The sequence below is a fragment of the Aotus nancymaae genome, unplaced genomic scaffold (assembly GCF_030222135.1).
Source record: "Aotus nancymaae isolate 86718 unplaced genomic scaffold, 86718_ANA_hifiasm-v0.15.2.pri h1tg000014l, whole genome shotgun sequence".
NCBI classification, from domain to species: Eukaryota; Metazoa; Chordata; class Mammalia; order Primates; family Aotidae; genus Aotus; species Aotus nancymaae.
Window position 1 is genome coordinate 67,497,381 of NW_026988425.1, and position 13,574 is coordinate 67,510,954.

Sequence of the window (13,574 nt, forward strand, 5' to 3'; positions counted from 1 at the left end):
AAAATTGGTTGCTAAGAGATCTACTGTCTAAGAAATAATAAAGGAATTCTACAGGTTGAAAGCCAATGACCCTATAGGCTAATATGAATCCATATCAAAAAACATATAGTACAAGTAAAAGTAATTATGTATTATAAAAACAGTATAAATGCATATTTCTTCTCCTTTTGTCTCAACAGATTTTAAAAAGCAATTATAAAAAACAATAGATACAGAAGTTAGTGCTGGGCCTATAACTAATAGAAATGTAATATGTTTGCCAATAGCAGCACAAAAGAGGTAGGTGGGAACAAAGCTATATTGGGCTAAAGAAATGACTCCACATGGTAACTCAAATCTACAAAAACAAATGCAACAATCCAGAAAGGATAAATAAGAAGGTAGGTACAACAAAAGCTATAAATATGTATTGCTTTCCTTTCTTCTATCAGCTTCTTTAAAAGTCACAACATTTTATAAAGCAATAATTATATCAATGTGTTGTTGGGTTTATAAACTTACAATATGTATACAATAATATCATAAAAAGGGGAAAAAGGAATAATGCTCTACAGAATTAACATTTATATATTTTACTAGAATTAAGTTAGTATAATAAATCTGAAGCTGATTCTGATAGCAAAAATGTTGAGTCCTAGAGCAGCTACTGCATGCACAACTCAAAAAATATGATGAAAAAAGTCATTAAAGAAATTTTATGACAATTGCAAAACAAAGCAATAAAGGAAGTACAGAGGAATAAAAAGACATGAGGTATATTGAAACAAAAAGTAAAACAGAGACATAAATCCAACAATATTAATAACAATATGAAATGTTAATGGATTAAACAACCTAATCAAAAGGCAGAGCTGATCAGACTGGATTAAAAAAATAAGATCCAACTATATAATGCATATAGGAGACAGATTTTAGATTCAAGGAGACAAGTAAATTGAAAGTAAGAGGACAGAAAAAGTATATCATGCAAACAGCAGCCACAAGAAAGCTGGAATGGCTATATAATATCAGACAAACTAGACCTTAAAAGAGAAATGTTTACAAGAGATGTTGGGGGACATTTTACAATACTAAGAGGGTCAATGCATCAGAAGATATAACAATTATAAGCACATGCACTTAAAACACAAAACAGAATGAAAATACATGAAATAAAAATGAACACAAATGAAGCAAGAAATAGTTCAACAGTAAAAGACTTCAATATTCCACTTTTAATAACGTATGGTAGTCCCCATATCTGCACTTTCACTTTCCATGGTCAACTGTGGTTCAAACATATATAATAAGAAATTCCTGAAATAATTCACAAATTTTAAATTGCATGATCTTCTCAGTAGTGTGATGAAATCTCACTCCTTCCCACTCTATCCTGCCCAAGATGTGAATCATCCTTTTGTCAAGAGTATTCACACTGTATATGCTATCTGCCCATCAGTCACTTGGTAGATATCTACGTTATTAGATTGCAAGGCTTGTGTGTGAGTAATCTTTATTTAACTTTAAAACATCCCCAAAGCTAAACAGTAGTGATGCTAGCATACTGTTATAATCATTTCTTTTATTATTAGTTATGATTAATCTGTGCCTAATTTATAAGTTAAACTTTATCATGGGTATGGATATATAGAAAAAAACATAGCATATAGGGTTTGGGACGATCTGTGGTTTCAGGCATCCACTAGGGTTCTTGGAACATAGCCCCTGCAGATAAGGGGGCACTACTATATAGACCAAACAGGCAGACGATCAATGAGGAAAAAGAAGACTTTAACAGGGCACTATAAACCAATTAGACTTAAAGGGCATCTATAGAAAACTTCACCTAACAACAGGAAAATATATATTCTTCTCAATTGTACGTGGAACATTCTCTAGGATATGAGCTAAGCCTTACAAAAAGCCTGATATTTTTAAATAACTGGAATAATTTGCATTCCCACCAACAGTGTAAAAGCATTCCTATTTTTCTCCAACCTCACCAGCATCTGTTGTTTCTTGACTTTAATAATCATCATTCTGACTAAAGTGAGATGGTATCTCATTGTGGTTTTGATTTACATTTCTCTAATGATCAGTGATGTTGAGCTTTTTTTGGTATGTTTGTTGGCCAGATGAATGTCTTCTTTTGAGAAGTGTCTGTCTGTTCATGACCTTTGCCTACTTTTTAATAGGATCATTTTTTTTCCTTGTAGATTTGTTTAAGTTCTTTGTAGATTCTGGGTATTAGACCTTTGTCAGATTGATAGATTGCAAAAATTTTCTCCCATTCTGTAGGTTGCCTGTTCACTCTAATGATAGTTTCTTTTGCAGTGCAGACGCTCTGTAGTTTAATTAGATACGATTTGTCAATTTTGGCTTTTGTTGCAATTGCTTTTGGTGATTTTGTCATAAAATCTTTACCTGTGCCTATGTCCCAAATGGTTTGCCTAGATTTTCTTCTAGGGTTTTTATATTTAAGTCTTTAATCCATCTTGAGTTAATTTTTGTATAAGGTATAAGGAAGGGATCCAGTTTCAATTGTCTGTATATGGCTAGCCAGTTCTCCCAGCACCATTCATTAAATAGGGAATTCTTTCTCCATTGCCTGTTTTTGTCAGGTTTAAAGAGGACATTGATGCGGCCAACAAATATGAAAAAAAGTTCAACATTACCGATAATTAGAGAAATGCAAATCAAAACCACAAGGAGATACCATCTCATGCCAGTCAGAATAGTGATTATTAAAAAGTCAAGGAACAATTGATGCTGGCAAGGTTGCAGAGAAATAGGAATGCTTTTATACTGTTGGTGGGAATGTAAATTAGTTCAACAATTGTGGAAGACAGTGTGGCAATTCCTCAAAGATCTAGAACCAGAAATACCATTTGACCCAGTAATCCTATTACTGGGCATATGCCCAAAGGAATATAAATTATTCTATTACAAAGATATATGCATGTGTATGGTCACTGCAGCACTATTTACAATAGCAAAGACATGGAATCAATCCAAATGCCCATCGATGATAGACCAGATAAAGAAAATGTGGTGGGCCGGGCGCAGTGGCTCACGCCTGTAATCCCAGCACTTTGGGAGGCTGAGGTGGGTGGATCATGAGGTCAAGAGATAGAGACCATCCTGGTCAACATGGTGAAACCCTGTCTCTACTAAAAGTACAAAAAATTAGCTGGGAACAGTGGCGCATGCCTGTAATCCCAGCTACTCAGGAGGCTGAGGCAGGAGAATGGCCTGAACCCAGGAGGTGGAGGTTGCGGTGAGCCGAGATCACGCCATTGCACTCCAGTCTGGGTAACAAGAGCGAAACTCCGTCTCAAAAAAAAAGAAAATGTGGTACATATACACCATGGGATACTATGCAGCCATAAAAAGGAATGAGATCATGCCCTTTTCAGGGACATAGATGAAGCTAGAAGCCATTATCCTCAGCAAACTAATGCAGGAACAGAAAACCAAATGCTGCATGTTCTCACTTATAAGTGTGAGCTGAACAATGAGAACACATGGAAACATGGAAGGCAACAACACACACTAGGCCTTTTGGGGAGTGAGGTGGGAGGAGGGAGAGCATTAGGAAAAAAAGCTAATGCATGCTGGGCTTAATATCTAGGTGATGGGTTGACAGGTGCAGCAAACCACCATGACATATGTTTACTTATGTAACAAACCTGCACATCCTGCCCATGTACCCTGAAACTTAAAATAAAAATAAAAATTAAAAAATAAATAAAGTAAAAATAAATGTATTAGGGCAATTCCAGAAACATTAATTCACTTGCTAGAATACAATGGTTGTGTCCCTCCATTCAGGAAGCCTAGCAAAACCCCATTTCTCTAATCAGAGCTAAATGTCTATACTATTTGACAGCAACATTTACTCACTTATTTACAAAATTTGCATGATTTTAGAGAAAAAAACATAGAATACCTGTGTTTTGAATTCCAGAATGTTATTTCCTGGGTTAATTCTTCCTAGTAATATCAAATCTTTTATCTGAACACATTTCTTTTTAGGAGCTGTACTGTAGCTTAAAAGCTTTTTTATAGTATATTGTTGCCCAGATCTAGAGGAAGAGGAGATCTGACTGTCATCTGCATGTGGAACAGCAGAAACTGATTTTTTAACATACGGTTTCATCTGATTCACTGTGTCACTGCCTGAGGCAGCAATCCCTTGATGTGCCAGGGATTCTGATGTCCCCCTAGGTGGTTCCTGGGAAGTTGTTTTCCTGTTTCCTCTTTTAGGGTCATAATTGGAAAGGTCCTGATCACAGATAACATTTGATGGATGAGCACCACTTTTGGCAAGGATACTTGCAGTTTCTGAAATATTTAATTTGCCAATTACTGGGGAAGGACTATAGAATTCATGGTCTTTGTCTGTAGCGTATATAAGATCATTCTCTTTCTGTGAATATTCTGTTTGACCAATAAAAGCAACAGGGTGGGATGATAATTTAATCTTCTTGGTGCCATCTGAATGTCTGGATTTTGATAAACCATCCAAGGTACAATCACTGATATTTTGTTTAGAATTCATCTCATTTCCAGAAAATTCTCCCCTTATCACTGCCTCTGAATTTAGACAAATGTTGGTATTTTGGCTGTAGTTCCAAGTTTCCAGAGACAATTGTGTTTCCTGCATGCTTCCACAAACAGGAGAAAGTGAAACTGATTGGGGATGCTCTAAATTTTCCAGACTAGTGAGCTCTTGGCTGTACTTTTCACTAAAGATTTCTGATCTGGGTGGAAGCTTCCTTAAACTAAGACAAGACAATGATGTAACATTCTTATAGTTTTGAATTTTCAGGCTTATTTTTTTCTGTTTTTTTGCCACAGCTAAAAGGCTCTTCTGTCTTGTAGCCAAGTTGGCCAACTGTTCTCTCAGGGCTCCATGCTTAAATGACTCTATGGATACCCTATAGGAAGAAACAGAAAGAGAAAAAAAATGTAGTAACAGCAGAAAACTTTTTAATGCAGTCATTTAGAGGTTAAAGATACTTTGTCTAAATTTTAATCACTTCAAAATACACAAAACTCTACCTTGCAGTTTATTGCCTTTGATTTTTTAAATCTGACCACCTGCTGCCTGTTGATGCAAAATACTTCATTTGAGAGGAATCTGATTCCTTTATTTAAGGTAAGTGTGCCTTTTCTTAAGGAGGTGACAGTAAGGTTATCCAGATTATATATATTTCTTAAGGAGGTGACAGTAAGGTTATCCAGATTATATATTAGGAATCAACCCTAAAAGACAAGCAAAACTTGGGTCATCTATCTAAATATCTATTAGTCTTTGGTTGGAAGGTAGCAATTGGTGGCTAAGGAGAGCCATCATTCTTTAAATTTGGGGCTTGCTTACCTGTTTATTAGTAAGCACAATTTGAAAGTTCTACTCAGGTTCTCTTAGCTATGGAAGAACAAGATTGTTTTGTGAATAATCATACTTCAGCTAGACCTGAGAAATGTTAGTTCCCCAAGTAATTACTGTAATTGTATTTTGAACTTATGTTAGCTATTCACTGGAGAAGAAGGCAAAATGGGGATTAAAAATAAAAATAGAAAACTGATTTTTTAAATAAGTTCAGAAAAAAATTAAATATGTAATAGACATTAAATGATTATAAGAGAAGACATATAAGGACGTATTTAGAAAATTGAATGTGAGTAAAGAATAGGGAACATAAGTAGCTAAGTTAATTAAAAACTAATAAAAAATAATGTCTAAACAAAAAAAAACAACAACATGTTTTTCACAACAAAATATGAGTACAGGTATATAACCAATATAATCAGGATAAAACTCTTTAAGGACCTTGAGATTTTAGAAATACAATAAAACACAAAATTAATCAACTGATTAACTGCTTAGGACATTTGTGACAGCAAAAAGAAACATTTTTTAATGTAGAAAATTTGAGTGTGCTAAGGAAAGAAATTTATCTGTGAGATTCATAACCAGAAAGGCTTTCATAAAATTCTCCATTGTAGACAACTTCAGATATTGAAATGTTCTTTTCTGACTATTTCAAGTAATAATGTAGAAAAATAGCTTTCTGGGAAGTATAATTTTCAGATTAGGCAACCTCATAAAGTCATTTTTTGGTCCTAAGCAATGTTTGTATTCTTAAGAATTTCTAGACAACTATTGCAGTTAAAATGGATAAATTCTAGAAACTCAAAAGCACTCTTTTTTTTTTTTTTTCTACTCACCTGTATTTTTTAGCCAGATCATCCCTTTCTGCTTTCTGCTTGGCAAGCACATTACCCATAATCTCTTTTATCTTTAACATCTTTTCAATGTATTGTTCTAGAAACATGACAATAAAAAGTTAGCTAACTAACGGACAGTGAATGTCAAATTTGGTCATACAGAAACAAGCCCTACTGTTAATTTTAAAAAGCCATTATGCCGTACCCTCTTCCCCAATATTAATGGCCCAGATATCTCCATTAAGGCTTATTTAACAATGTCAATCTATGGAAATGCCTTGAAGTGTATAAGTAAGAATACTGTAAAAGAGCAGGCCAGCCTGAGTTCTAATCCTGCTGTCCCACTAAGTTTCGTGAGCCTAGATAAGTCATGTAACTTCTATGGTCAGCTTTCTTACCTGTGAAATGAAGGTAGTAAAGGAATATATTTTGTCTGTTAAAATTATTATTTTTTTAATTTCAAAGTAATACATTAACATTGTAAAATTTTTTCAAACCATATAAATATTTACAAAGATGTAAGAGTGTCTCTACTCACCTCACTGCTTTTCCTCTAATGTATTCCACAAATGAGATTACTGTTAATACTTTAGGGTGTGTGTGTATGTGTGTGTGTAAAATGTGTGTTATATATTTATTTAAAATAATTATACTACATATAATTATACATTATATATACTTAAAAAATAGAATCATGCTATCAGTTCTTGTTCTTTGCACTTACAACAATATTTCCACTGTACTATATGAAACCTAAGGTCACCTGTAGATCTTACAAACCACCATTACAATAATTACTTAAATTTTCCTGACTTTCTTCCTTTGCTTTCCAAGTAAAGGCATAATGACCTTTCCCCCATCACAAATCCACATGTTTTATACATAAATGTGGGTTAAGTACAAATCCAGATTCCCAAGTAGGAAACTGGAAGGGTTAAATGCATATATTTTAATTCTTTTAAGCTACTTGTTATTCCTTTCACTTTTGGCTTTGTTTCTTAAAGGTTTTCCTAATTTCTTGGACCAATGCACATTTTCCTGGATAAAGTAACTTAAGAAAATCTGTGGTAGAAAATGACATAAGGTTCCGAAGTAGAATTTGTTTCAGAAATTCTCTTGGCAAATCAGACAAATGACTGGATAAGTATTGAGTCAGTGTCCCCAGAGTAGTTTCTATTGCCCTAATGCTGTGGCTAAGGACTAGTTTCACAATATTATGTATATGCTAACAAAGGGAGAAAACGTGTATAATCAATAAGAATTTAGATATAACTTTGTTCAGCAGATTTGACACTGTTTATTAAAAGTCTATATGGCCTGTCATACCAGCTTTTCCAACTGAATTTTAAACCACAGGTAAAAATAACATGGCACAGTAACTTAAAATATTCTGTATGTTTCCCTAAGAGACAACAGAAATATATTTTACATATAATTTGGTATCACACACTTCTTTATCAAAGGTGATATTAATCAATGATATATTAATAAGAATCTACAATTATCCTAATATGTATAAGATTTTAATACTTGATTAGACATTACAAAACAGTGAGGATGAGAGAAATTATTCCACAAATAGGGATGAGTAAATGGGATAGTAATACGGGATGGGGAACATATTTATCTTATAAACAAAAAAAAATTTCAGATGAATTATATATTAAAATACTTAGGGAAAAATATATAAAACATTAATGATCGCAATTTTCTGCCTCAGTTCAGTTGAAGCAGTTCAGTTGATATCTGATAGCAAAGTGAATGCAAGGCCTCTATAAGAAAAATTTTCAAAGAAATGTACAAAATGGGACTCATTATTCAGATCCCTCAGCCAGATCAAAGCTATAACAAGTGTCAGATGTGGAGGAGGGTGAGTTTGAAAAGAGATTTCTTTAGAGAACAGTTGCTTACCTGAGTGGGAATCTGCATACTCAGCAGTAAGAACAAGGGGTAAAGGGGCTTCTCTCCTTTACCGCAAGCCTAATGGGGGCTGTTCCTCATAGATTATTTAGAGAACTTAACTAAACTCTCAGCTGAGGTGACAATGAATTGGCATTTGGCTTCCTTCTTGAACACCTAGAGACCTTGAAGAATGATGAGCTACCAGAGCAAGGCCAAAAGCAAGTTGCTGCTGAGCTGAGAAGTAATTGTCTTCCCTTTAAACAGTGGGCCTGAGGTGCAAAAGACCTGAGGACTTGGTGTGAGACCTGCCCTGTGACCCTGACTATGAGGGCTTCCATCTGAAAGTGAGAGTCTGTGTAGGATGGTCCATCAGAAAAAAATAGAAGCTGAGAAAAGAATGAGACAGCACAGGGAAAGGGCAATGTGTACTGCCCACATCATAAGAGTTCCAGCATGATGGGCCATAGAGAAATTTCAGAAGAGTCTTAGAAAACTGCTCTCCAGAGACTGAGTTTTAAACACTTGCCAGAGAGTGGCAGCGCTAACCACAGTCAGTAATTAGTTACCATCAAGAACTCCAGGGTCCCATTGCCTTATCTCTCCTTCCTTAAGGGCAGTAAGACAAAAATAAAGGTATCATGATTATTCAATGTATTGGTTATAACAGAATAAAATTAAACTACAAAATCTGGGAGTGGTGGGAAGAAGTTCCTAATTTTAGAGGCATTCAAAAAAATAAAAAAAGTCTGATGAATTTTTACTATACAGAATTGAAATTGTATATATTTAAAGAAAAACTGACACACATTACAAAGAAAAAGACAAGTGGCTGAAAAAGTATTTGCAGCAGTTATGGTGGAAAGGGGGTAAATAACTGTATTATATAAATAGGATCCACTTCATGAATAAACAAAGAATAGAAACAGTCAGTTCTTAAAATAGGGAATAAAACTAATGAAAAAGTACCACTAATAAGCAACATGGCAAATGAAAATATATGGCATATTTTTCTTATTAAACTACTAAGGTTATTTAAAATGAAAATACTGGTGCTACCAGCAGTGCACACAAAAACACTAACATGTACACTGCTAGCGGCACCAGCATTTTCACTTCCAAAGTGAAAATTAGTACTACATATATAAAATATAATTTATCAATATAAATCAAGACTTTAAAATGCTTATATAATTTGATCCAATAGTTACAATTCTGTTAATCTTTTGTAAGAAGATAATAAGTCCAGAAAAAGCTACATATTGTAGAAGAACAGCAAAAACTTCGAAACCATCCAAATGTTCAACAAAAAGGGAAAAATTTAGGAAACTGTGGAACATTTATTGAACACTAAGAATGAAGACTATGGGAAAACAAGAATGCAAAAATACCATATCTAACATGATCAAAACTATGTTTTTAACAGTTTTATTGAGATCTAATTGTATTACTATGTTCTTAGACAAAAAAAAATGTGGGGAGGGGGACTTGGAAACAAAACAACAAAATATTGTGCTGGGACAGTAGCTAATTTTAGCATTTTTCTCTTTGCTATTTCTCCAAGTATATCTGTATGTCTTTCATAATGAAAAAATTATAGACTTGGAATAATCATCTCGGATGCAAAAGACATTACAAGTAGTAAATAAAATAAATATACTAACTGTACATTTTTGTTGCGGGTATGAATTATTTAATATTAGTTTCCTCAAAACATAACATATACCACATTAGGTCAGAATGAAAAGTAGAATGTGTAAAATTTTAAAAGAGATGATTTTTTTAAAGGCTATACAAACATGAGTTAGGACAAGAGATAAACAGTTATATCCTGCTACACAAAAGGCTGATGAGGTACTTTACTTTTAGCTACTACTTTTTATTTTTTTGAGACAGAGTCTTGCTCTGTCACCCAGGATGGAGTGCAGTGGCACAATTTTGGCTCACTGCAACCTCCACCTCCCAGGTTCAAGCAATTCTCCTGCCTCAGCCTCCCGAGCAGCTGGGACCACAGGCACACGCTGCCATGCCTGGCTAATTTTTTGTATTTGTTTTAGTAGAGACGGGGTTTCACCGTGTTGCCCAGGCTGGTGGCTGAGCTCAGGCAATCCGCCCACCTCAGCCTCCCAAAGTGCTAAGATTACAGGCTTGAGCCATGGCACCCAGCCTTAGCTACTACTTTTAACTAACTTTTACATTCAGATCTGAACTTATCAGGAACTACTTTCCACCTTACAAATCATAACTCAAAAAATATATAGTGAGTCATCAAGGGCTTACACATATTCACTGAAGTTTGAGAAATTAAGATTATTAGGTCAGGGATCAGAGTCTAATTTGCTATTTTGAATCTTTAGTGTTTTGAAAACAGGAAGATATCTTTGCAGTAAGACATCCACCTGTTATATGTGCTCTTCTGAAAGTATGAGGATTTGCTTTCCTTGTGTCACTGCTGCACCACCTTCCGCTGCACTATTTCTGATCTACTTTTAAGGATTACCATAGCTGGGTGAAGCTGACAAGCCACAGGGTAACATAATCTCATCTCCAGTCACAATCTTACGTTTTCTGTCATAGGATTATGTAAACATATCACTGGTAGTAGCTTATCTCTGATGATGGTTCTGAATGTCTCTCAAATTACTCATGCAACATTTGCATCTAGAAGTATTTTTATCTAACAACAAACTACTAGTTTGCATTATGATAAAATAAGTCTTTTAACTGTCATTAAAAGTCTACTTTAGACTTACTTTTTAAGTCTACTTTTAATGATATTAATAATTCCTAGCACTTTAAATCCAGAAGACCACTTTTTCAGCCATTGTGAGCTTTGAAATAAACATGTACCTTAAGAAGAAGATGACCTTGGGTATCTGAAAATATACTTGAGTATGAGTCTATATTTACCTGCATCTTCAGGGTTTCTTATTTCAAACTCTAATAAATTTTCTTGTTTTTCTTCTATATCTTGTAGAATGGCACTGAGGGTCTGATGCTATCAGATTAAAATATTTGAAACTTCATTACAAAGGGGTAGATATGCTCTCTGATATGCCATTGACAAACACAGAGTAAATAAAATACTAAAGAAAGTATTCCTAAAAATGCTCATTCCTCTTTGTGCTCAAAATGTACTCATACTTTGTATAAGCTTAACTATATAAATGTTGCAGATTTGAACAAAAGCAAACAAATATATTTTGAATTATATAGATCTCCTGGAAAATAGAATGTAAAAGTAGCAATCATATAATAAATCATAATTTCTCACTAACTTCTGTTTAAATTATAGGTGTAAGAGAAAAAGTAAACAAATCAGCACATAATATATAACAAGTTCACTTTAAGGCCATATGACTCTCATTGTGTATGATTAAAATCTTATATGTAGTCTTAGAAATACAAAACACAATGCTTTCAAAAACTCACAAAGGGGACTTAATACCACTCTTACATGCCCTTGTCAATACTAATCTTCCTGCCTGGAATGCTTTCAATTCACTCTGCCCTGATCCTTCTCTTTCTTATAAAAGTGAATTGTGGAGTGGGCTCTGGAACCACACTTCCAGGGTGTAAATCCTGGCTTCACCTCTTCCTATCTGGGTGTCTCCAGCAAGTTACTTATCCTCTCTGTGCCTGAATTGTATAACACATTAAAATACTAAGGACAATTTCAGCAAAAAGTAAGAACTCCCTAAATAGTGAATATTATCATATAAAACCCATCTCATACAGGAAATTTCTGACCTATCTAATCCATGCTGACTTCCCTTTTCTCAGAATTAAGAATTTCAGTGCTACATAATTTAACACTAATATAATAATGTCTTATACATTATATTTCCTCATCAGGACAATGAGATCTTGTAGGCAGGAGCATGCCTTTTATATTTGTATATGGTTTGACATTGTAGGATCATAGCTATCGCTCCATTAGCAATGACTGATGGATTGACTCCTATTACCTATCCTTTAATATATTCTCAATACACATTCATTTCTAGAACATGTAGGTCCTCTAAGCCTTCTGAAGTATGTTGCCCTGAAATTTTACTTTGGGGCCAACAAAAGATATAAAAAAATGTATGTAATAAAATCATCTACTTATTTGGTAAAGCAGTCTTTCTACTGTCATTTATTAAATGCATCACAGTGAAACTATAAAATACAAATATAAAAAACAAGCAAAAAAAAAAACCCCACTAAGGTATACTGCTTTATACAGTGAATGATTTATGGTTATAAAAGCAAACAAAAGCCCAGAACTTGTGCCCAGACTAAGCTGTATCCACAGAAAAGGATAAAGAAAACATCTTTTGGTGCCAACTTTCCGTTCTGCTTTGCTCATATTGTGGATGTACTCAGTCTTGGACACCATGGGCCAAGACTTATCCAAAATAATGTTGCATTGAGATGCTACCTTAGTTAAGATTTTGTGTCTATTTAAGCTCTTTGTTTTTGTCAAACTAAGAACATCCATCAATCAACATATTTTATTAAGCAACTGCTATGTTCTTTTTTCAAAAGCTACCTTCACATGGTGGGTTTTAAAGCAAATTATATTACTATAAACCATATGGCATCGAGGACAGCTAAACTATGCTGCTTAATCCTCTTCTGTTTGGATTCCAGAATCTTTTGTACATCCTGTATCTCCTAGACACTTTGGAAGTGAGTGAAGACACATTTATGACAGTGGCAGTGTCTACGGACAAGAAGTAGCCCAAGAACTCAAACTAGGTTTAAAGGACAGCAACTACTCCATAGTTCTGTATTCAAAGCAGATAATTAAAAGTTAACCACACAGCATAACTTCTGGGCCCATTCTGTTAGCTATCTTATCTTTTATGATAAAAAATTTCAATCCTTGTATCATTAAAATGGACAGTACTGCCATTACCAATAACTAACTGGCTAGCTCAAAGAATGGCATTTTCTAAGATGAAGAATGAAGTAATTTTAATTTTACTCACTGAAGAAAGGCTTTCTCTTGATCTTTCTTGGTATGAGAGGGAAGGTGAATCAACAGGTTTGCCATCATCACAAAAACACTGTTTATGTCTTTTAGACCGAACAGCAGGAATTTTTTCTTTAAAAAGTAAAATTAGAAAATATAATAAGAATGTGTAAAAACATAGCTTCATTTTTCAGTTTTAATGTGATGGGGATAGGAAAGATACATCAAGTCTACAAATATTATAATATCTTAAACAGCACTCATCATCATCATTGACTATTTATGGCTAACATTTACTGAGCACTTGTCACATGCTGGGTGCCAAAAACTTTCCATAAATCATCTTATTTAATCTTCATATGAACCTGTAAAGTAGGTAGTTTATTATATCTATTTTACAGAAGAGGAAAGTGATGTTGAGAGAGGTTCAGGAAGTTGCCCAATTTCATAGCTAGAACTGAAACCAGATCTCATCTGACTCCAAAGTCCATGTTCTTAAGCA

General features: G+C 34.2%; 1 protein-coding gene across 4 annotated transcripts in view; it reads right to left on the reverse strand.

Annotated features, from left to right (window-relative positions):
- Window positions 1-13,574, reverse strand: part of ANKRD31 (ankyrin repeat domain 31) — a 139,163-nt gene that overhangs the window by 37,319 nt on the left and 88,270 nt on the right. For all 4 annotated transcript variants that reach the window (XM_064376056.1, XM_012462151.2, XM_021673218.2 and 1 more), the window contains 4 exons: window positions 13,089-13,204; window positions 11,023-11,110; window positions 6,214-6,310; window positions 3,929-4,919 (listed from right to left, as the gene is read on the reverse strand). In XM_064376056.1, the coding sequence (XP_064232126.1) occupies window positions 3,929-4,919; window positions 6,214-6,310; window positions 11,023-11,110; window positions 13,089-13,204 (1,292 nt within the window). The remainder of the gene's footprint in view (window positions 1-3,928; window positions 4,920-6,213; window positions 6,311-11,022; window positions 11,111-13,088; window positions 13,205-13,574) is intronic.